The sequence below is a fragment of the Nematolebias whitei genome, chromosome 6, assembly GCF_014905685.2.
Source record: "Nematolebias whitei isolate Nwh7 chromosome 6, NemWhi1, whole genome shotgun sequence".
NCBI lineage: Eukaryota > Metazoa > Chordata > Actinopteri > Cyprinodontiformes > Rivulidae > Nematolebias > Nematolebias whitei.
Genome location: NC_056503.1, coordinates 41,339,981 through 41,365,764, shown reverse-complemented (window position 1 = coordinate 41,365,764; position 25,784 = coordinate 41,339,981). Strand labels below are relative to the sequence as shown.

The 25,784-nt window shown below is 38.8% G+C and overlaps 1 protein-coding gene across 1 annotated transcript in view; it reads right to left on the bottom strand.

Moving 5' to 3' along the window:
- Positions 1 to 2,299: 2,299 nt before the first annotated feature.
- gbe1b (glucan (1,4-alpha-), branching enzyme 1b) overlaps positions 2,300 to 25,784 on the bottom strand; it is a 149,395-nt gene continuing 125,910 nt past the window's right edge. The window contains exons 15-16 of the mRNA XM_037677622.1: positions 21,688 to 21,805; positions 2,300 to 2,994 (exon numbers count right to left, since the gene is read on the bottom strand). Coding sequence (XP_037533550.1) covers positions 2,932 to 2,994; positions 21,688 to 21,805 — 181 coding nt within the window. The 3' untranslated portion in view covers positions 2,300 to 2,931. The remainder of the gene's footprint in view (positions 2,995 to 21,687; positions 21,806 to 25,784) is intronic.

The following is a 25,784-nucleotide window of genomic DNA, read 5'->3' as shown; positions in this document are numbered from 1 at the left end:
TGAATTTGTTGACACACTTAAGAGCTAATTGAAACAATGCTTCATTTCTTGTGAAGTGATTCACTCAGAAGCAGTCATTTGGGGGGCCGAGATGGTGTAGAGGCAGGGCAGCCGGCTTGGGACCCGAGAGTCCCAGGTTCGATCCCCAGTCACTGCACATCACGTGGCGTCTCTGGGCAGCACGTCTAATCCCCAAAATGTCCCCCGGGCGCTTTCAATAGCTGCCCACTGCACCACCTGGTGGTGGATGGGTTAAATGCAGAGACTGATTTCGCCATTGTATGGAAACATACAGTGCTGACATTGTGATGACATTATTATTATTATCATTATTATTTATATATAGACCTGTATATATTTAGAGATCGAGTAGACAAATAGCTGTGTGTGGAAAAAACATGATTTATTTAAAAATCTATGCTAAAATGCTAATTGCCATCAATGCTACATTTGTTGATACCCTTAAAAAGACTATTAATTCTTGCATAGTCACACAAAGACCTCAATTAGTTCAAGAGTTGCCTTCAAGGTTTCCATCAGGCACTGAATTTGTTTAATGGGAACAAACAGCCACTGGGTAGTTTGGCACCGTTATGTGTGCACTACACTGAGCATGGACCAGAGAAAGCGAAGACCAGAACTGTCTGAGAAGCAGGCAAATAGGATTCTAGACATCCAAGATAAAGGGAAAATGATACAAGACCATCTCCAGAAGAAGCTTCACGTTCTTGCCACAACAGCTGTGTTATGTGTCCCCGTCATGTTTATGAATTAAGCTCTGCTTCATTGATGGGTCCTCTTCAGCTGCGATTGACTGATGTGACTTTAAAAGGGGCAAGCCCTGCCTGCTGGACAAGTGAGGGACACAAAGGAGAGGCCCAAGGTGTTGGTCAGTCTTGTGGCTGTTGTTTCTGCTCTCAATCTTTATACTCGCTCTCGTTCCTTCCCGTAGACGCCTTGCTTTGCACCTCGTCACCTTTTGTTTGTCGACTGTTGATGGGTATGGGTGTTACAGCCAGTCCTTGTTTATCAGGTTTTTAGTTGCACTTAGATCTGGGGGCGGCACGGTGGCACTGTTGGAAGAGTTGCCACCTCTCAGCAAGAAGGTTGCTGAATTGAATCCCGGCCAGTGGCTCCTTTCTGAGTGGTATGCATGTTCTCTCCATGCATGAGTGGGTTTTCTCCAGGCACTCCGGTTTCCTTCCACAGACCAAAAACATGCATGTTAGGCTGATTGGTAACTCTAAATTGTCTCTAGGTGTGAGTGAGAGAGTGAATGGTTGTCTTGTTTGTCTATGTGGCCCTATGATGGACTGGAGACCTATCCCGGGTGTCCCCCGCCTCTTGCACAGTGACCGCTGGATATGGGCACCAGTGACCCCCGTGACCCGAAAAGGAAGATGCGGGTAAAAGTAATGGATGAATGGATGGCAGATCCTGAACCATAAGGTAAATGGACTGTATTTATATATCACTTTTCTATCTGATCCAAGACACTCAAAGCGCTTTACAACACAATCTGTGCCCTCATTTACCCATTCATACAGCACTCCATCTGCCCAGGGACACTTTGGCAAATGTCTGCTGGTGGAATCGAACCCTCAACCCTTGCTTTGGAGGACGACTGCTCTAACCACTCAACCACTGCCACCCTAGGTGAGGGGAACATTTCATATCTGTCTTTTTCTGTACGTTTCAGCTGGGGCTCTCAATTCTCTGTCTTTCTAGATGATTGCGTTTATTAAAATACATCTTTTAAAATGTTACAATCATCTGGACTCCATATGCTGTGCATCCTGCGAGTCATTCCTAGACATATGGATCGTAACGAGCTGCCAATATTATTAAAAAACATAAGGTTTATGGAACTGTAGTCAACCTCCCAGGATAGGGATGCAAGAAATGCAACCCCAGGTTGATCAGACGAATTTTGCAGATGGTAGAAAAAAAAAAAAAGCCAATGAAACCATTCAAAACCATTCAGGTTGAACTCCTAGATCCAAGTGCATTACTTTCTTATCACTCCAGCTGTCCAGTTCTGTATCATAATGGTCTTCATAAAAGAACATGTAGGAGAGCTCCACTATAGACAGAAACGCATAAATGCCAGACAAGAATTAACAACAATCATGGTAACAAGCCCAAATATGAAATTTGGAGCTTTCTGGCTGGAGTCACATCAGTTGTACTTGATCACTGTAGAATGATACCAACAAATTGACCAAAGTCTGTAATTAAAACATTACAGTTTTAAAAGCTTTGTAATAAACATAGTTAATCAGACCAATGGAACACACTGTGCATGTGACAGTTTATTTATTTACATGTCCTATAATGCAAATACAGACAGATCAGCGGTGGCTCATTATCTGAACGTGTGATGTTTAAGTGCTCCTAATACTTCATTTTCTTTTGCTGTTTTATTCAAGAAGAAAACAATCCAACCAAATGGCTTCTGTTATAACACAGCTAAAATTTTAAACTATTTCTATTTTCTTTGACTTTTTGTTATATTTGAATAAATGAATGTTGGCTGTATTGCTTTCCTCTGCCATCATTGCCGGTCATGTTTTTTCAGATGACAAGCCAAATGCAACCATGCCTATAAATGGCTGCTGGCGAGTTGGTGGATGGACTCGGCAGGGATTTTGATTTTTAGCATCTAGCTGCTGGTTGGGTTGGATGCTTCCCAAATGGACCCATCTGAAGTAAATGGGGTTACACAGTGTCTAAAGGTTACAGATGGTATTTGAAAGCACACAATTTGAAGATGTTTTTTCTCCCCTATTCCGTTTAGAGAAAAGGCTCAGACACAAAAAGTAGGTTTGGCTGGTGTGGAGGGTTGACACTTTAAGATGAAGGTGAATGTTAACACTCAGTTTGAGCTTGGAATCCATTCTCAATCCTGGTCTCTGTGGAGACAATCATCCTCTAATAACAGTAATCAATCTCCTCGTTGGCCAGGACAATAGCTGTTCTGCAGGGGATGTAGACCTGAGGAAAAAACGAGAAACAGAGAAAGAAAAAAAAAGGTTGAGACAATTGAAGATTAATGATGCTAACAAGATCACCAGTTTGGATATTTGGGAATTTTACAAATTCTCAGTTTTCTTTTTTAGAGAAACGGGAAGGTGGTGCCTCATGGTTGGGAATGGTCACTTCTCACAATCAAGGTTGGCATATCAGCCAAAGAAGGGTGAGAAGAGGAGAAAGACAAATAAGAGGGTGACTCTATTTAGAGGGATATTCACATCTGAGCAGAAAAAACAACTCTTGACAGGAAACAAACCTCACGGTTTTGATCAAAGTGATAACACCAACTTAAAGAGACTTGACCAAAATGCACCTGACTTTGCTGCTTCATGGTCTCTGGGTGGCACTGGAGCCAGCATACTGAGCTTAAAATATGTGAACATGTGAATATATGATTATGCTGTAAGCTTCAAACTATTAAGAATGTACATTTTGTTGTAGGTCCTGCAAGGTTTCTTTATTGTTGAATTAATCTGTTGAAAATTTGCATAATTCATCATTCAACTCACAGCTTGCACAAGTAAGTGAACAGTCCGCGAATAAATTGTTATTTGGAGCACCCTGCCTTTCCTAATTTAAATTTCTGAATCAGATCAATATAAAAACTGTCTCTCATTATCTCTAAATATTGGCAGTGCATCCACTTTAAATATGGGTTTGTGTGAAGACGCAATCTGCCAGTGGGCATACGCTGATCTAAAAGGAGTTATGTGGACAAGAAAACAAGAAAACCTGTTAGCAGGAGAAAAAACAGAACAAAGCCTGTAAATGTCAGATTCCCTGTAAACATACAGTACAAAAAGTCAACTTCAAGAGGGCATAATTTTTGAGCAGTGTAGCTAATAAAGGCTTTGATCAATTCTTTTGATATTCACAGTCTCATTTGGCGGCAAGAAGCCATCGTGTACCATTAGTCACTTCACTTGTACGCCAAAGGAAAAGCCAGGCAGACATGAACGATGCTCTGTTTCCCCAACAGAAAACTAAAATAAGTGAGCAGAGTTGTAAACAGTTCAATCACCCCACCGAACTCTTCCAGCCACCCCTCGGCATCAGTAGATCTGAGCTCACTGGGGATGTGTTCCTTTGGCAACAGTTTGCCATTGAGGGAATCAAGCAGCCCGACACTGAAACACTGACACAAACATTGGTGCCTAATTAAACATTAACAGTGGGAGAGTCTCCATGCAAAGGCACCACAGAGGGAAGAAAAGCCCGAATGAATCACTGCACCTGTTTAGACAAAAGCTACCACTGCGCCTAACCTGGAGTATGTCAACAGCTTTTATTTCCACTAAGCGCAGAGTGTGACAAATAGTGATGGATTCTACATCAAACTGTGAACAAAGAGCAGCAAACAGTCCAAAGTGTTGGTGCAGCAATCAGTACAGTTTAATTAACATACTGCCTCACACAGATATGCAAACATACACTCATTCACTGTATTTAACTGCATGGAGTTTGAAAAATGCATAAACTGTGATTAAAACCTTTCTGATCTGACTCAGGATCAGAGTCTTACCTCTATACTTTGGCCAATTGATAAAGGATCTCCTACTCAAGTCATGCTCAGTACCTGATAGATGTAGGGCAGCTGCAGGTGATAAGTCAGTTCAGGCAGTGGTGTAGTCTACGTGATACGCTGTCATACGGAGTATACCCACTAGAATTGCGCCGCTCAAGGTGGCTGCATGTTGGAGCAGCTCTGTTACTTTCTTTCTGAGATTTTGCTTTTGGAAACATTAATTCCTCTTTTTCTGTTTGACGATCACATTGCACTAATCAGTGTACTTTGGTTTCTAAGCACAGTATACAGACCGATCGCAGTAAAGTTATTGTTACGTTGGACATGCTCGCTCCGTGGCTTCAGCAGCGTCCAACGTCCAATGTAAAACTAACTTTACCACAGTACACCCACTACAAAAACAGACTACACCACTGGTTTCAGGGGATCAGTTTCTTGGATTGCCTTCCATTTTATGAGTGGGAAGTTCTCCTTTCCTTGTTTCCATTTTCCTCAGGGTATATTAACACAGCAGAGTTTTCCAAACACACTTCAAAAAACTCCTCAGAGAACAGCTTACTGGTATTTGCTAGTTTGTGAGGGTATCAAAAAAATCTAGCCTTTACTGCTCAATTCGTAGATGTGTAAACCTTAGTAAAAAAGACATGATGCTTTTTAGTTTGGACAGGGAAACTTCTGAGGTTTGCACATGCTCAGTGTTTCTATGTGTATTTAGTCTGATGTTGCCGATATAATTTATAATCCTTAAAAAAAAAAAGTATTTCTTCTCCACAAACTAAGGACACTGCTTTGTACAGTAACTTATTTAGAAGTCCATATTGTGTTAAAAAAACAACATGTTTTTAACCAGTCTTTGCATTTTTACTGTGTACTGCCACGATGTTAACTCCTGAATCTCTCACAGACGCCACAATCAGTGGGGAGACTTCATTGCAGCACACAGAGGCCTAAATAAATGTCCACTCACCTTCAAAGTAAAAGCACTGTCAAAGTCAGCTTCAAATGAAAGAAACTTGTTCAAACCCAACAAAAAAATATTTTTCAGTATATATATATATATATATATATAAAATCGTGTCTGGCTCTCGCTCAAGATGGAGGCATCTGCTCTCCCTCCCCTGTTCTCCTTTTCCTCCTGCTTTTGCTCTCTGTGCATCTTGGAGCTCCTAGTACACATCTCCTGAATGAAAAATACTATTATGGATCTGGTGAGCTGAACATTCAACGCAGTCAACAATATCTTTTCAACAAAACGACAGGGTCGTGGAGAACCCTCTTGTCCGGCTGGGACTAACGCTGCGGAGTTCATCAGAGATCTGTGGGGAGTTTGGCAGCTGATGTGTTTCTCAGTTCTGTCTCAGGAGGATGCCGAAGACGTTTGTATATTTGTATTTATGATTTCTGGGTTTCTGCTCTTTGGCATCGGTGGGTCTGTTTTATCAATTTTTGAAGAAGACACCGGCAGCAATTTCGGCCATGGCAAGGCTTCAGAGTCTGTGTGAAGGTTTAGTTCGTACTACGAGTACTCAAAATCAGCTGATTAACGAGCTAAACCGCAAGATGAAGGTGATTTGTGAGAATCACAGGCCACCTGTAGCTTCTAGGACTCTCCAGCATTTTGGAGTCTACCTTGAAGAAGGCTCATAACACAGATCAGTGGAGTGGAATACCCATAAATCTGGCCATTTTGGACCGGGAAAGTTCCAGCAGGACTCAAGGCTGACAAGAAAAAAACAGTCTGCCTGAAGAAAATCAACAATTGTGGCTTACCTGAATCTGACTCTCCTGTATGGCCTCGGATATGAGTCGACTATCATATTTCTCCTGGGACATGGGTAACTAGGGAAAAAGCTTATGTGTCAAGCACTAGCCATCCTCATGCCCTTTTACCTTTTTCTATCTAAAAGTGTTATGATACAGAAAAAGGGGCTGAACTATTACAGCAGCAGCAATGTGCACTCCGCCCATCTTTGGATGACTGTACGAACATAATGTTAATGTATCCCGGTACAAAGACGATAAAGCTTAATCTGATTCTGATAATCTTATGTTTTTAATTTGTTGCAGGAATTTAAAATTGTGTAAAAACATTTATTCCCCAAATGTTTTTGTAAATGTTAATTTTTATAGACATACAACTTTAAATTGAGGGGTTCATATTTTCGTTGCACAATTGCGATGTGTACCATTATCAGCCAATGAAAATCACATCTATATTGATTTCTAAAATATGTATTGGTCTGGTCCTCTGTAACATTCCTGGTTATGTTTGTGGCCCTTTGGGGCAAAATGTTGCCCTTCCCTGCTATGGCCCAACAACAATATGGCAAATTCACAAGCTGGTTAAGATATCTATACAAACGCTACGTTTGCTACACTGACTGCATACAGTTTAAATGTAGATATCACAAAGTGGCTGTAAGTAGCAAGGCTGTAACTGTTTCTTAGCAGCTTACATGAACCTGCTGATATCCCTGCCTGTCTTAATGACTTCACAATCCTGGTTGAATCATATGGGATATATAAATCATCATTTCATACGTCACTTCATATTCAAATGAATTAACATAATGAGACTTAATTCTCTTTAGCACGAGGCAAGTTTTTTTTTAGGGTAATTTGTCTGTTGGGGTTTGTTTGAATTGGTCCTCAAAGCCTCTCCTTCTTTCTGATTAGTCGTTAGGAGATGTTTACTACTTTACTCATAAAGCACATTTCCTTCCAACACTCAGAGGGAACATCTCATATCCAGGCAACAGCAGCCACCTCTGTCTGATATAACAGCTACTGTGCAGCAAAACCTATTAGAGATTTACAGGTGCACAACTAAACGAGATGAGAGGAAAACTAAGTAGTTTTTTTTATTGTTTGCAGAAAGTTTGCAATCACACTTTGCCCTTATATTGCCTTCTTTCGTCTCTGATGTTCTTTTGTTACCTCATATCATACTCACATAAGAGAATGTGGATTTTGTACTCTCCTTTAGAGCCGAGTCCAGCCTTTGGGCTAATTCTCAATCTGATCAATGCTCAAACACACTGATAAAGGATTCATGAGGTGCTGTGCCTGAATATCCACACTCCTCTCAGACCCCAGCAGCTTATGAGAGCACTGCTCGACTATCTGTGCACTTCCAACTCTCCAGACATGTCTCCGTTTGGCTCCATTATTCACTTAACAAGAACCAACTGGCTGTAGACAACAAGCAGTTTGTATGTTAGACAAATACCAAGGACGTAGTCAGGTAGCAATGCAACTCTGTAGTTAACTAAACTTATTGAAAGAGTAATACCCATTTCTGTTCACAACTAAGATTCACGGTTGCTGTTACAATAAATACATAAAGTAATTCTGGTGCATGTCAATTTGGTTTTATATGGCTAATCTGGACATAATGAAGGACTAAAACTACCCAAATGAAAATTAAACATAAAAATGCATTTATGGAAATGTAAATAAAAAGAAATACATTTGTCTTAATAAATAAAGGTTAATATATGTATACAGACCCTTTCTAAAAAAATTAGAACATCATGGAAAAGTTGTTTAACTTCCATAATTCCATTCAAAAAGTTAATCTTTAATAGATGATAGATTCAGGGCCCACAATTTAAACAATTTCAAGTATTTATTTGTTTATTTTTACATAATTTGGGCTTCCAGCTCATGAAACCCAAGAAAACAGGATTTAAAATAAAATTAGAATACTGTGGAGAAATCAGTCCAAATTTTGCAGGACATGAATGTTTTAAGTGAGTGACACACTAATCATCTATTAAACTCAAAGCACCTGCACAGGTTTCCGCAGGTGTCATTAAATTGCTTCAGTTTGGTTCAATTGTCTCAGTTCGGTTCAGTATGGGGAAGACTGCAGACATAACTGGCCAGAAGACCATCATACCCTCCATAGGATGGGTAAGCCAAAAAAGTTCATAGCTAAGGAGGCTGGCTGTTCACAGAGTGCTGTGTCCAAGCATATCAATGGAAAGTCTAGTGGAAGGGCAAAATGTGGCAGGAGAAGATGCACCAGCAAAAGAGATGACCGTGGGCTTCAGTGGATTATCAAACATAGAAGATTAAAGAATCTGGCAGAGATCCAGAAAGAGTGGAATGAGGCGGGAGTCACAGCTTCAAAAACCACCACATTAAGTCGCATCCGGGAGATGGGCTACAACTGTCTGGTTCCTTGGTCCTCTTTTCCATTGAAAGTAAAGTGTGCTGATGCATGCTCAATAATCCAGGTAGAAAAATCTAAAAAAGTTAAATCTGGTCCTCTGGACATTCAAAAAAAAAAAGTGTGCCTTTCATTCAGAAATCAAGGTCCAAGGGTTTGGAGGAAGAAGGGTGAGGAACAGAGTCCATACTGTTTGAGGTCCAGTGTGAAATATCCACAGTCAGTCATGATTTGGGGTGCAATGTCCGGTGCAGGTGTTGGTAAACTCTGCTTTCTTAAATCCAAGGTCACCACAACAGTCTACCCAAATGTTTTAGAGGACTTCATGATTCCTTCTGCTGAGGATCTATGGAGATGCAGATTTCATCTTCCAGCAGGACCTGGCCCCTGCCCATGCCACCAGAAGCACCAAAACCTGGTTTGATGCCCATGCCGCAGTGCTCGACTGGCCAGCCAACTCGCCGGACCTAAACCCCATTGAGAATCTATGAGGTATTCTCAAGAGGAAAAAGAGGAGCACGAGACCCAACAACAGAGAAGAGCTGACAGCAAGCATCAAGGAAATCTGGGCTTCCATAACTCCCAGTCAATGCCACAGGCTGATTGCCTCAATGCCACGTTGCATCGAGGCAGTGATTAAGGAAAAGGGATTCCCAACCAAGTATTGAAGACTGACATCATTTTGAAAGTACCATATTTTGATTGATTTGTTGTGATCCTAATTTCGTTCTTATTTTTTCTGCAAAAAGTGAGTAATGTGTGCTGATGTCTTCACAGTATTCTAATTCTTTGAAATCCTGTTTTTGTGGGTTTCATGAGCTGGAAGCCCAAATTATGTAAAAATAAACAAATAAATACTTGAAATTGTTTAAATTGTGGGCCCTGAATCTATCATCTATTAAAGATTAACGTTTTGAATGGAATTATGGAAGTTAAACAACTTTTCCATGATATTCTAAATTTTTGGAAAGGGTCTCTGTATATATATATATATATATATATATATATATATATATATATATACACAGTATATATAAACAGCACTTTTTACAGTATACTGTATTGGTGAGTTTTTTGATGGAATGGCCGATGTCCAATATTTAACTTTATCGCTAATATCGATCGATACCGATACCATGCCGATAATATTATGCATCCTTAAATTTTATATATGTAGTACATTAGTACTGGAGTACTTTTGCACTATGATAAGGTTGGTACAAGTGTGAGCATTTACATGTATGCAATCTGGTTTTACAGCCACGTGCAAAAATGGGAGGTAGGTCCTCGGTGTCCTGTCACAGTTTCACTCTGTTAGTTCATATCTTCTCATCAATGTCAGACTTTGGATCTCGGTGATGGGAATGAACGTCTTTTGATCATTTGCCACATGCCTGCTACGTTTCTCTCACTATCCTTTTCTTCCTCACATCAGCTAAATTTATTTGTAAGAAACCGTCACAAGAGACAACCTCTTTGATGCACGCAAAGTTTATCAAAAGGTTTCGGAGCAGCTAATTTTTTGTCACGCTCTCCTAATATCACATCTTTGACATTATAACACTCAAACAAATCTCTACGTGTGACACGTTCCCAAGGAGAGCAACCTAAAAATTCTGCACTTGGGGACTTTTAGTCGTTGACTCTTTGAAAGTGTTTTGTCTTGTTAAATGAATAAACTAATCTTTCAATAGCAATACTTGATGTACGAAAAAAGCCCCAGAGGAGATCCAGCTGTCGGTTCACTCAGATGAAGGGTGCTGAGGCATTATTCACATATGGAGAGCTTCACGAGGAGCTTCTGATATTACAGAGGGTTAAAGCAAGTTAGAGTACTGATCTTCTACAGGAAGAAAATTCCACTAACAAAACACCAAATTATGTACAACATATAACAGTAAAACTAATATAAACAGGAAAGTGTTCATGTACCACAATAATAGAAACAAATGCATTTCCTACTAAAATGCAGTGAATGCTTAACGAGTTTGCTGAAAGGTGCTGAACAAGCTAACACTTACTTAAAATGCATCAATAGCTAAAAGTAGAAAGAAGAAGCTGAAAGCAGCATAAAATAGCCTAAATTAACATGAAAAAGTCAAGAGAGGCACAAAAAGTCAAAAATAGAAAAAAAAAACCCTCAAAAGGGCACAAAACTGCTAAAATTGGCAGAACTTTAGCAGGAAGTAGCTGAAAGATCACAAAAGGCTAAAGCGGTGGAAGGAGCACAAACAAGTTGAAATGGGCAAAATGAAGCTGAAAAGACCATAAAGAAGCTTAAATGAGTTGAAAATTTGCCTAAAAGCTTAAAAAACAGAATGAAGTGGAAATTAGCAAATACAAGCTAAAAGCAGCTAAAATGGCTGAAAGAAGAGCACAAAAGATTAAATTAGCAGAAAGGAGTAGAAAAAATTTTAAAAGCAAAAAAACCCGAAATGAGCAGAAAAACGGTGAAAGGAGCAAAAGCTGAAAAAAAAAAAGTAAAATGAAAACAGCACAAACAACTTGAAAGAAGTGAGGAATGCTCCATTTGTTTTCAACAAGGAAAAACGGGAGAAAAGACAAGTATTTTAAAAAATAAACATTTCACAAATACTAAAAGTGATGGCAGGATTGTGCTTAATGAGCTGAACGCTTTGATTTATGAATTGTTGAAATAGCCCCAAAATTGTGGAACGAGTTAGATGCCCAAAAGAAAAGGTACGGAGAAGAACGAATCACAACTGTCTACATGCTTTTTCAGCATTCACACAATTACGCACTTCTTAAATAGACTTATACACATACAATAAACATTTTTCACGTCTTAAAAAAACTTACACTTAAAAAAAATAACTATAAATGACTTTACTTCTCACTTAAGTGTCACACAGAGCGTACTGGAGCAAGCTGTTCCTGCTTCTGCCATTAAAATAGGTACACGTCAGGCAAGTTGATCTGCAACGTGTCCAAAATTTATTATGGACGTCGGCTCATCATGCTGTCAATCTCTTCAGGCCCCAAACTGACTCCGTGTTAGAGCCAGAGCTTTACTGGAACCATGTTGTTACTTGCTGGACATTCTCTTTGTGTTTACTGTCATACCGTAGTGAATTTGCGACGCATCACACGTTTCCTTAATAGTTTTGTGCGACAGAGCATTGAGAAGTTGACTAATTCTGACCAAATCTCTGAAGCCATTTCAAGAAATGCAGCCACAAGGTTGCTAAAACCATCCATCTTATTTCACCGTTCCCAAGGGGCCACTCCTGCTCCCACTGCTCTCGAGTCCTGTTAAAGATAAAATCCTTTTGGTGTCAGCTTAGTATCTTTTGGCTCCTCTCTCTTTCTCTTCTTTAAACAAATATGACAGTTTATTTACCAAACTGTATAATCTGAATGGATCGTTGAATCAATAATGTTCATTATAGCTTTGCTTTTGTTGAGGAAAACATGAGTCTCCTCCCCCGTCCTCCCTGGGTTGTTTGCTCGGAAGGAACACACATTTAAGAGAGAATTGTGTATATTACCTTGCATTCAGGGGTCCCCTGTACAATTCTGACCTGTGTCAGGTCTCTTTCCACCCTTATACACTACATTCCTCCACCCTCATCTTCCTCCAATCAATAATCAACAAATATCCTAGTGACACTTCCTGTTTTCAATTTCTATCCAATCAAACACCTTCATAGATTCTCTGAAGTCCTTCCCATTTCCCATTCTGTCCAATCAATCAGACACACATTAGCTCTCATCTCTTTAAATTGAGTATGTGACACATATTAAGTACCAACCTACATAATCTCACAAAGACTGTTAAAAGTCTTGATTATTTCCTTGGTAACTTAGCACATTATCAAGTTTTACATTGTTCCACAGGAGCCAGGGTCGTTCTGACTTATTAATAATAATAATGTCATCACAATGTCAGCACTGTATGTTTCCATACAATGGCAAAATTAGTCTCTGCATTTAACCCATCCACCACCAGGTGGTGCAGTGGGCAGCTATTGAGGGTGCCCGGGGGGCATTTTGGGGATGAGGTGTGCTGCCCAGAGACACCACGTGATATGAAGTGACTGGGGATCAAACCTGGGACTTTCAGGTCCCAAGCCGGCTGCCCTGCCTCTACACCATCTCGGCCCCCTGTTTGATTCATTATTACTTATTTTATAATCCCCACACACACTCAAATGATGTGAACTATAATTTAACTTTATAGTTGAACTGAACAAGAACCTTTGAGGTTGATGTTTTGTTTCTCATGAAAGGCCTTATAAGGAACTATTTTCTTACTGACAACAGAAAATGTCATGGTTGATTTTAAAGTTAGCCGTCACTAAAAATATATTATTTATTGGCTTATGGCCTAGTTTACATCTCTAACAGATATTCTAGCCATATTTATATGTTCTATTTTCCATACTTTATAATTAAACATTATATCCACCAACACATATTATGTCATTTTACACAATTTATCATCAAGGGTTATTTGATTCTTAACAAAAGATACTACCACCTCTGTTCTACTCATGTATTATCTTTTACCGAACTGCTCCCTATTTAACATGAAAGTTCAGCTTTCATCTTCAACAAAACATTTTCCTACCAGTCATTTTGTCGGTCCACATACTTTTATTTTTTTGTGATTTTGAATAATTTTTTGTTGTGTCACATCCTCAAATTGTTTTTGGAAAAATTATACTTTAATAGAAATCCCATTTCAATTAAACAGGGTGGTTCTGAATACAATGTTTGAAAAAAAAAATTGTCTAATTTAATTAATTTATTTATTTCACCAGTTAAGAGAAAACAAGCTCATTTAGCTTTTGGCCCCCAGTCGTCTACAAAAAGACCACCTTTTTAAGACTGATTTGTCTTTATGTGCACAAGAGTTTTACAGTTTTTGACTGTTAGATAGTTTCACTTTTGGACTTGATGAGTTTAAAGCTTTGTGCACCTTTTGCTGACAGTTTGTTTAGTTGACCATTTAGTCCTGAACGTTGAACTTTATGTGCTTCTTGAAGATGAAATGACAAAACATCTTGCGTCTTTGTGCTACGTGTATGCTTAAAATGTTCCTAAAATTCATGCAAGGTCTTTAATGTAGTTTTATTCCAGTATTCTTTTTTTATTCTTGAACAATATTTTTTATTAAATTAAAACAACAACGACGCCAATGAAAAGCTTCCTCACTGTACAACCCCGTTACAGTATTCTGGACCACTTTCAGTCGGGGTTTCGTAAATCCCACTCAACTGAAACAGCTCTACTCTCAAATGATGTTTTGATGCAATGTGACGCAGGTAAATGTTCAGTGCTGCTCATGTTGGGCCTGACGTCAGCTTTTGACAGGGTTGATCGTCCGACCTTGCTAGACAGGCTGAGGATTTGGGCTGGTATTTCAGGTTCTGCTTTGAAATGGTTATCTTCTTACCTGTCGGATAGATCAATCTTGGCTACATCTACGTACAGGTCCCATCCCTACCCTGTTCATTTCGGCGTTCCACAAGGCTCTGTTCTGGGACGATTGCTGTTTCTGCTCTATCTGCTCCGTCTTGGTCAGATACTTTCATCTTTTAAGGATATCTCCAATCATTGTTATGCTGATGACATCCAGTTGTATATCTCTTTTCTTCCAAATGAAGTTTTAAAACTACACATTTTACTTAACTGTTTGGATTCAATTAAGAGCTGGATGACAAAGTTTTCTCCAGGTAAATAGAGAGAAAACAGAAGTAGTCATCCTTGCATCCTTGTTTCGTCTCGCCTGGATTTTTGCAATGCACTGTACACTTGTTTAACCAAAATCTCCCTAGACCAGTTGCAGTCTGTACAGAATGCTGCTGCTCCTGACTGGATCTTCAAAGTTTTGTCATACAAGTCCACTTCTAAAGCAGCTTCATTGGCTCCCAGTTCATTATAGAGTGGATTTCAAGGTTTTGGTCTTGACTTGGGGAGATCTGCATGGACAGACATCAATTTACATCTCAGAACTTTTACACCCCTATCAGGGCTTTGAGGTCCTGTGATCAAGACCTGCTGATTGTTCCCCAGACAAAACTGAAAACTAAAGGAGACAGAGTCTTTTCTTCTGTGACTCCAAGACTCTGGAACTCCCTTCCTCAAACTCTCCGATCAGTGGCTTCCTTTAAAGGTCAGCTAAAAACTCATAATTTTAAATCTGCCTTTGCTTAATTTTTTTTTTTTTTTGTCGAAGCACTTTGTGATTTTTATCTTGAGAAGTGCTACATAAATAAAGTCTTACTTAATTTACTTACTATTTGTGGAACATCTAGCAGAATCTTTGTCCTTCTTATCTTTCTCTCTTGTTTTGAGGAAGGTTTAGTTTTTATCTGCATCCGTTTTCTTTTGATAACATATAAAGGGATCCCCAAAACTGGGCTTAAGTGATGAGAGTAATCCTTGAGCAGATTTGTGAACCTGGGGTGTCCGGGTTACACGGTGCACTCTAAAGCTCACCACGGCATAATGTGACTTTGCTGGCTAGATGTAATTATGAGCATCCATCGTCTGTGGAGTGATGCATTCTGGGAGGACATAGAGTTTATTATCGCGCCATAACAAGGAAGCTGGAGAATTGACAGACGCATTAAAGAGACAGGAGAGAAGAAGTTTGCTCAGACTTTGAAAGCATTAGTTGTTAAATAAAACATGGATGGTGTGGGCACCTTTCGCAGCCCCCACAGTGGCTTGAGCCTGATTATTCTTGTCATAACCAGGTAGGTGTGAGTAGGAGGAGACACAGCTGCCTTGTTTTTGCAAGACTATTGCCTCGCTGTAAAATCTCTGAAACAGCCTGTAAAGGAGATACAGAAAGTTCCCCTGAAGGATCCTTCACTCCTGGTCGGCTCCATTCTTGTGACTCCCCCATTATTCCAAACTGGTGCCAAAATGACCAGATGTCGAGCTAACTAAACTTTACATTGTAGCTAAGAGGAGCATGAGTGACACGCTCATGTCTAAACCAACAAAACGTAAAAAAAAATAAATAATAATAATTAAACTGATTGCAAAATTTTTGTCTATAAAAGGCATTCATTGCACACTATAAAATAAAACATAAAATATTATCCTGAACTATATCATATGTCACAGTTTAAAGAGTTTACACTGGTCGTTTCCTGATCCACAATGTTGATGTGCAATTCTGAAACGAGGGTACGCACTCCATGTAAACAAGCTGATGTTCATTGGGATTTGAAAAGTGAACGTATGTAGTTTTTGAGATGAGTGTTTTTCTGGACTGGAATTAAGCAGGGAATATGAGTAAACAATGTTTCTGGTGCAAGATATTCAGGTGGGTAGGTGTAACACTATAAAAAAGAGGTAGTTTTTTGTTTTTTTGACCGAGGCGGTGCATAGTGACAGATCCCGACGAGCAATTTCATCCACCATCAGGTGCAATGGAAGAGCCGGGGGGTGGCCAATGGTGGCCTTGACAACTATAGATTGATTTTCAGCCACCCCAAGGGCCACCCCAGTCAATAGAGAAAACCAGACTTTTAAGCAATATAAAAAGCATAGAAAGCAAAGTTTTCCAGTTTTTCAATTTAAAATGATCAGTGACTGGTTTACTTACCGACTTTCTCTCTCACACACGCATACATTATAAATCAGTGTTTCCCCTTACCATTATACAAGCGGGGCGCCCCGCCCTGTCAACAGAACTGAGCGTCCTGCCTACCCCCCCCACAAAAAAACTGCTCCCCGTCTACAACTGTTGGTATTGATGTAGTGCGGGGTGCAATACAAACACGATAGCAAAAATACTACTGACATACCGCACCGCATAACCCCCCCGCCTGTTGTTAATAATAACCGGCAGCAACGTAGCACTAAGCTAGCAGGCGGGCAACACAGACGTGACTCTTTTCCATTCTGTCCCCCCACCCCGTCGACAAAAATAAAATACGACGATCATCCCGCCAAGAGAACTGATCTAGGGGAAACACTGTGTGTGTGTATATGAATAAAATAATATACAGTATATCTATTTTGAGTCACCGGCTGGTTCTTTAGGTAAACAATCATGTGGCGTTCACATATTTTGCTTGTAATTTTTAATTTAGGGACTCATACACTGTCAATATGTGAATAAAACTGTCCAGATTTAGTTCCTTACTTGTTTTTTTTTTAATGCCTCCATTAGCTTTAGGTAAACGATAGAATATCAGTCTCATTGAAAGAAGACAACAGTTTGTAAACAGGAAGTGACAGAATCTTAAATAACTCAGAATTGATGCGCCTAATAAAAACCAAGGTTCACAAAATTAAATTTTATTGCATTATTGTTCTCGGTCCAACACTTTGTACAGAATTATATCTTGTTCCTATTAACAGCAACACGTCCAGTATTGATCTGGAGCGGTTCAAGTTGAGTTCAGGTAAACAAGCAGCTCATCAGGTGCCGTGTCAAATCTGGGGCAAACTTAAATAACTCGGGCAGCGCTGCAAGATGAGTATGCATTTAATAATAGCTGTAATAATAAAAAATACACAAACCACAACAATAAAAAAAAATATTATTCCGGCCCAGTTTTATTCAAGTATATTTTTGTGCTAATGCAATAATTGCGTAAACTAAAATCACAAAAGGACTCATCCTTGTTTATCTGGGTGGTGACCCTCACTCATTCTTCTGCGAATGACTCATAACTGTTTTATCGGAAATCAGCATTATACGACGAAGGAAAAAAAAAACAACAACTAGTTTTAAAAGAAATGGAGAAAACCTGTTGATCCTCAAGCATGAAATCCAAATCAGTGTTTTGTTTTAAAATTCAAGCAAAAATCCATTTAATTCTGTTCGCTTAAAGCAGTTCTCATGATGAAGGCCAGGTGGTTTATCTTCTCAGATAGTTTACACCCCCACATGATGCGAGTTTAAGAGGCAAACACATGAAAAGGTAAGTACTGACACCATGAATAATGCATGTTTGCCAGAGCATCTGAAAAAAATAAAATTGTAGATATCAGATTCCCATGATGCTTAATAACTCCAGGATAACTGCCAGCAAGAACAAAGGGAAGATGCAGAAAAGCCACATTTGATATTCACAAACAAAGCCTAACAACACGGAGACTACAAACAATGGTTACCATCCCCTGATGGATGGATCTTTCCTCAATGTATATAGTCATATTTGATCACTTCTTATTCTTAAATTAAAAGGGTGAAAGAAAGCTAATAAATTATAGCGGCATAGTTAAACTGAGGAGTCCCAGACCAGGGAGATGGTGGCGTTTTGCCAAGAAAGCAACACTTTCATGCCAGTACACTTAAATCTCATTAAAACGGCTTGAAAAGATTCTCTCACTAAAAACCACATTTCAGGCCAATTAAACTGATTTGTGATTTAAACATTGAACTTAAAAAGAGGAAACATTAACATGATTTTTCATCAGATTCCATGTGTGCTGCCAAAATATTCCAAAATGAATCAATATTCACCACATATAGGCAGGCAATATGAAGGGCGTCATTTAAAAAAAATGATCACTAACATGTTTTTTATTCCATTTATCACTCAACAAGAGAAGACAGTTGTGCGAGAACTAGAACATTTTGGAAAGAAATTAAAAAGCTTCCAAAGCAGCAACTGTTTAAATTTTCAACATATATTTTGTGATAATCTGAACTAAGAAAAAAAAAAATCTACATTTAAGAACTGCATAAGACATATAAAGAGATCAAAGATAATTTTTTTTTTAAAAAGCTGTGTGACAAAAACACCCAAAACTTTAAACAATAAAAATGTTGCTTCTATAGTTAAATCCACAAAAAATAAACTAATTTGTTACAGTTAAGCCAAAAATATACCATAATTTACGGCCTATAAGCCGCTACTTAAAAAAATACTTTATTTATGAGATTTTCCAAGTAAATTTATATAAAAAACACAAAGAAAAAACAAACAACTACTATTTATTTCACAGGCTTTGAACCCCACGACTTGTACAATGCTGCGGTTCATTATGGATATATTTTTTTGATGGGCTAATGAGCTTATTGACGCCAAAAACATTTAGCTTCGTCACACCCCGGCGCTCATATAGCTGCCCAATACACGACTCTCTTGGAGGGTGGGTCCTCGTGACTTAATGAGACTACCTGTATAAATAAGGTTTTAAAAAAAAACTGACCAATGAAATTACTGAGCAGCTTACAGTCGAACCAATGAAACAGGGAGTGAGGAGAGAACAGGGAGGGGGGAATACCCCCCATGCATGTGCAGAGCAACTTCCTCCGCGGAGCACAAGCTTGAAGCAGGAGGAATATGATGATAGTGATCAATGACTTCCTGGTAGGTTTAGGGCTGGACAATAATTCAGTATCGATATATCACAATATAATTTTATTCAATAACGATGATATGAGTTTTAAGCACATTTTCAATATTTTGATATACATTACGCTATGATTACAGCGTTTCACAGACATTTCTTTTTCTGTTCGCGTTGAAGCGGCTGCTTCAGTTTCAACTTGAACAGAAAAATCCGCAACACAACTATGTAAGTGCGTGATGATGCACAGCACAGCTCAAAGGAGTCAGCGTTAGCAGGCTAGGCTAGGCTAGGCTAAGCTCCAACGCACGGTAGGCTTTCGCTGCAAAATGAGTTCCCGTGACCGTCAGGACGCAACTGAACAAGCTTTCACAAGCGAAGAGAAAGCAGATGACATAACTGATAGTAGCCGAACCACTTTCACATCGCCAAATTAGTCTTTCCTCTCCTAAGTGCGCTGCAAAATGTGCCGGAGAGTCGTTCCAACTAGCGGTGAGAACACATCTAACTCGTTTCACGACAGAATTTGCTGAGTCTGAAGATGAAGCACAATAAAAATCTGAGCCAACGTGTCCCTGAAACAACAACCCAGCTGTATCAAAAGAGAAAGCTAACATGGGTTATGTTGTTGTTTAAAGTTAAAACTATAAATATTGACAAAGTTGACAGTTTTATGTTTATTTGACGGTGATGTCAAATTTCTTTGAAGGCTAAATACAAATAAAAGGTGAACATTAATTTATTTGTACAGTTTGTACAGTTTTTCTGAGGCTTTTATATTGTTTATATTGATATCGCAATTATATCGTTATTGAACGAAATTAAGAAACATATTGCGATAAAAGTTTTGGCCATATTGTCCAACCCAAGGTAGGCTACTGTATTTTTTATTTTTTTTCCCGGACAATGAAGGAGAGATTGAGGACGTGTGTGTAGAAGTTTTTCTGAGGCTGTTCAATTCTGACACGGAAGAAAACGACTTTAGTGGTTTTAGTGCACAGGAGGAAGATGACCATTGCGATCAGTGACTTTTCCCAGTAAGATACTGTATTATTATTTTTTAGATTATCTGTGTTAAAGGCATTGTTCAGAGCAAAACATTTACTGTGTATATTTGTGTATGTTACAATGCATATTTAATTAAAAGTTGTTTTCTGTGTAAAAATCTCATTACAATGTGAACACCCGCGGCTTACACACAAGCTCGGCTTATATACGTACAATTTTTTTGTGTGTGACTTATATTCGGGTGCGCTCTATAGTGTGGAAATTACGGTAATATTAATCCATTTGGATATAAATAATCTCATTAACAAAGTAGTATGCAGAAGGTAAAATTAATATACAGCAATGTTGTTAAACATTGTTGTATTTAGTAACAAGTGAGTCCTTAAAACATTATTTCTGTCAATATTTATGGAGGGACATCTATTCAGAAATTTCAAGAACAATGAAATAAATGTAAATTGTTTCGTCATAAGAAAACGTATTTGAGTTGAAAAAGTTTGACAAAGTATGTGGTTTACAAATCTAGTTCAATGATGCAAAATCTTGATAATGGATTTAAAAAAAGAAATAAATTATATATTTTTTGGTCACGTGTATTCCTTCGTAGCTGCGTAACAATCCTGAGGTAACAAGTCAGGTAAAAAGTTAAAATGTTCTAATTTTCTAGAGCCGTGAACAAAGAGATACGTCTGGTAATCTTTTTTTCTTAGCGGCTGAATTTTTCTAAATTGTTGCTCAGCTTCTTCTGCCACATTTCTGAAGCGATAATCCTGCTGTAGATAGAGCCGGGCGGTGGCACGGAACAAATCAATGTCAGGCTAATATTTTAACACTTTCAATTCTTCATCCTCTCATTATTTCCACTTTAAAAAAAAAAAAAAAAACTATATGTTGATGTTTATAGCACAACACAAAGAAAAACAACTCTGTTTTATGCAGAGGATGAAGGTAGGAAGAGTATATGTTTTTTAATCCTCGAGGAATAAACACACATAAGCCTCCGTGTGCGCAGCATACGAATGAGGTCTGCTTTCTACTTCAGTATGCTGCCAGGATCCAAGGGTTTGTATGCTTTTACTTGACCCTACAATCTGCAAGTCTGGCTAATAATTCATCTAGTTTGCTAGAGGGGTATTTGACTGATCGGAATCAATAATAGTTTTTAGCAAAAATGAGACTCTTGATTTAGTTTTTGCTCAACTTTTCTTTTTTTCTTGAGGAAACCGACTCGTTGACACGTAATATGAATTTTGGAGCATCAAAGAGAAACGATCATCCAAACTTTCATTCGTTTTGTTTTCGGAGTTATTCCTGGCGTCATCTCATCACCGCCCACAACTCCTTTTGATGTTTTTTTTAGCTGTAACTGGTTCCTCAACAAGCCTGCGTTTGTGCGTTGCTTCGAGGGACAATAGTGTCCATCAACAGCGCACTCAACAGTCCTTTAGTATGCACGCTGAGATTTCAGAGTACACTTCATTTAGCCACTTCTCCAGTGTGAATATACAACAAGCTCCAAAACATGCTAGGATTAGTACGCAGAGTTGGATGATGATATGGGCCGGGAGAAAACAACAGCAGCAGCCATGGATCTGTAACTGTAGTGCGCGCCAAAGCTTAGGACTCGGAGACATCCAACAAGTGTCAAGATATTTACCAGCATGGAGTTGGAGCGACCGTTGAAGGGCTGGGCCTCGCTGAAGAACTCCGTGTTGTGGTCAAGTCGTCCGTGGCCTCCATACAGAGCTTCATCTGTATCCAGCTTGATTTTATATCTGACAAAGACCGAGGTTAAGGTGCAACAGCAGAGGAGGACTGGCTTAAGAGATTGGAAACAAAAAGATGAAGGTTTATCAGCAAGGCAGACGGCTTAAATGCGCACAGGTGGTGAACGTTTCTTGAAATCCTCTCGGCATTCATCACTTTTACAAAGGTTTAAAATGTGACGGTTCAGAACGCAGACCATTTTAAAGGATAGTCTGGTCATTTCTGATGTCATCTCCTGCCAAACAGTTTTCAGTATTAGTACTTTAAGAGTCGTAACATCAACCACTGATCATGGAGTATAGAAAAAAATTGAGCAAAAGTCTTTGTCCATCATCAAAATTCTGCCTATAATAGTACTGACCGAAAAAAACAAGCAGTCCCCCCGTCACAAAGCAATATGAATTATGAATGCTTGTAATTTTTGAGATGAGTGGGTTTCTGGATTGGAATTGAACAGAATGCACCTAAACCTTAAATTTTTTGGTGCAAGATATCCAAGAGGGTAAAGTTACTCTGTATATAAAAACAAAGGTGTTCTTTTTTTTCAGAGGCAGAGCAGAGTGATGGATTCTGGCCAGTGGAGGGAGCACTTTTATTTATGACCAGGTGCAATGGCAGAGCTAGAGGGTGGCCAATGGTGGCCTTGATCACCAGGGATTATTTTTTGGCCACCCCAATCTTTTGAAAAAAATATACTTTTAACCAATATAAAAACTTAAAAGGATAGTTTAAAACGATTGTGATGGCCGGTTTACATATTTATACAGTGCATGGTGGTGGCCATCTTGGATTTTGACATGGCAACCTGATTTTCAATTTCATGGCAACTAGTTGCAGCAACACACCAAACTGGAAGTTGTTTTTCCAAGTTATCAAGCTCACAAAATGGATGGACATATATGGTGGCAGCCATCTTGGTTTTTGACGTGGTAACCCAATTTTCGATAGTGACCTTTGTTACACCTAGATGCAACCACACACCAAAAAGGAAGTTGGTACATCACTTATTTCTCAAGTTATCCAGCTCACATCACAGATGGACAGTATTTCCAGTTCCCCCTTTTGCTCCACGAGGAAGAGCAAAAACATTCAGCAACCATGCTGGTTGCAGAAATAAAGCACCGACACAAATAATCTGAAAAGATGCATAAATTTGAGTCAATCATCAGTTGTGACAACTTCTTTTAAAAACAGATTTGAAAAGGAATTCAAAAATAACGTGGAAGCTCATTAGTTGGGAAACGACTCAACTGTTCACTGAATCGGACACTTAACAGATGCGTTAGGTCACTTTTCTTAATAAGTACTCAAACAAAATGCATGTGTATATATTTTGTCTCATTTGTTTACTACAGTTGTTTTCACTCTTTGCACACGTGAAACTCTCATGTTACTATGGTTGTGTTTATGCAGGAATGTGAAGCATTTTCCACGCTTCAAAGCAACACAGCACCTGCTGCAGGCATCCACCTGCCGAGGTCGGGTATCATCCAGTCAGGTGCTGTATCATTTCTGTCCATCTAAACATCACACTTTCTCCTGTTTATCCTGTACAAACACTATTATTTTACTGTATATGCAAAGTTCATGTGTAATTCTCATCAATATTAGATATTTAATCGCTCTGATTCAAGGTTAAAACACAATAATTAATGTCAAATAGAGGGCTGCAGTCTGTGTGCAGCAATAAGGCAGTTGATAGTCAGGAGAAGATGTAAATGCCTTTGATTATGTGCAGAAAAGGTGTATGCACTTTATGCATGGATGGGGGAGTAATGTTATCCTCCTTGCTGTCACATTTTCTTGAATTTTTTTCTGCACTCTCTCTCTCTTTCTTTGCATCTGAACAAGAATGCAGATACCGAAGAGCAGACTGATGGCAGCTCTCATAATGCGGCTCCTATGAATTGTGTGCATTCTGACAAAGGGATCATGATAGAGAGACACAGCATGAAATATGTAAATCAGGCCATATGCTGTAGTGAAGGCTTCAGGATATAACCACCTTTTTCATGAAAGCCCCCGATAAAATAGACGAAATTAACAATTCTGTCCTTCAGCTCGGTGAAATGTAGAAAGTTGTCAAATGCGATATTGAATTGCCAAGAAAGGAACCAAAAAGGTTTTCTGCAAATGCTGTTTTTGGAGAGGAGTTTAAAAAAAACCTCAGTGCTCATCAGAACGGTGGTTTCCATCTTTTGTCTCGACTAAAAACCAAAACGATGAGTGTCAGAATCAGTATCAGGTTAATGTCACAAAGGACACTTGAAAAGTTGGAATTAAGCGTGGACTTCGACAAGGATGCAGATAACAGCAAAGTGTTAGCGTTTCTAAATGCAGTCAGAAATGGGTTTTTAATAACATTGTACAGTGTATTATAAAAGCAAACATCTGTACACAATATTTAATCCTGTCTACGGGAGGAGAGGCAGGACAAAAAGGTGAACGACATTCAAATTATACTCTAATTGCTTGTGTGAACAATCATCTCATCCTGTGACAGACATTGTTCTGGTTTTTCAGTCTGATCCTCCAACACCTTCTTATTCTGTTCCAGAGCTGGAAAAAAAAATAAAAAATACAATCTGCTTTTGCTCCGTGCACGTCCGCTTTGATTGTAATGATTAGAAAGAAAGAAAAATAAAGCTCCCTTCCTCTTCAGATGAGATTTCTATTACTACTCGTTATTGACAGAAAATCATTTTACTGTAGATGCTTTACAAAAATAAATTAAAAAATAAACTCAGTGGCTGTACAATAGTTTTAAAGTTCAATTCAGTTTAGTTTTGTTATATAGCACCAACACACAACAAAGGACTTCTCAGGTAATGGCACAAAAACATTCACAGAAATTATTAGAAATTAGTAAAAAATTAAGGAAGCCAGCAGATCGAGTTAAATCTTCTTCACAATCTCCATTTGTGAGCAGAATATTGGTGACGGTAGAAATGACGAGCTCCCTTTTAACAGAAAAAAAAAAGAAAATAATTTCAATAAGTTAATTTTCTTTTTTGTACCATTCTAAATTATTACCACTTTATAAATGTCTAATTATTTAGGAAGCAGTTTTCAGTACCTCTTTTGTGGAACCAACTTTCAGTTTCTGTCTGTGAGGCCGACACCGTCTACTTTTCGTACAAGGCTTAAAACTTTATCCTATAGTTAGGGTAGGCTTGGGTTTCCTGAGCTATCCCTTAGTCATGCTGCTATAGGCTTGGACTGCTGGAGGTCAAACTGACCACATTTTTTACTCGTCTCCTGTTTTGACTCTCTCTCAACTTGTTAATATTTGAAATTATTGCTGCAAATCACCTGTTTTTCTTTGTTTTTTACATGAAACCTAGAACAAACTTTTTTGTGTTTGCATTTCTTTCCTGTCCTCTCAAACCCCACTCAACCATGGCAGATGGCCGGTCATCTTGAGCCAGGTTCTGTTGGAGGTTTCTTCCTTCTTAAAAGGGAGTTACTCCTTTCCACCGTCGCCAACATGCTCGGGATGAGGGATTGCCCAAACTGAAGATGTGATCAAATCTGATGGGCATCCTATACTCACAACTTTTTACTTATTGGCATTTCATAATGCACTGTATAAAAATGCATTGTGCTGGATTAAACCAATTTCAATCTTGATTTGAATCCGACTTGAACGGTTATTTGTGTTTTACTGTGCTCAGAGACAAACTTAGCTGTGAATTGGCTCTGTATAAATAAACTAACATTTCAAGCAGATTACTGCCCTGACCATCGCACTGTCTCTCTGCCATCATGGCTTTATCCCATTGGTGAATGTTTCTGCCAAACCTACAACAGAAAGAACTATGCACACAAACCCAGATGTCCACGAGATGTGAAAGAAAACATTTACCGAGCTTCTGCAGAGAACAGGGGTCTAGAAGGGTCTACGCATCCTTAAACGCAGGTCTCACACATTCCTCATCGTCTTTTCTACTTTAAGCAAACGTTTTTTTTTTAATAACTCTGCATCAT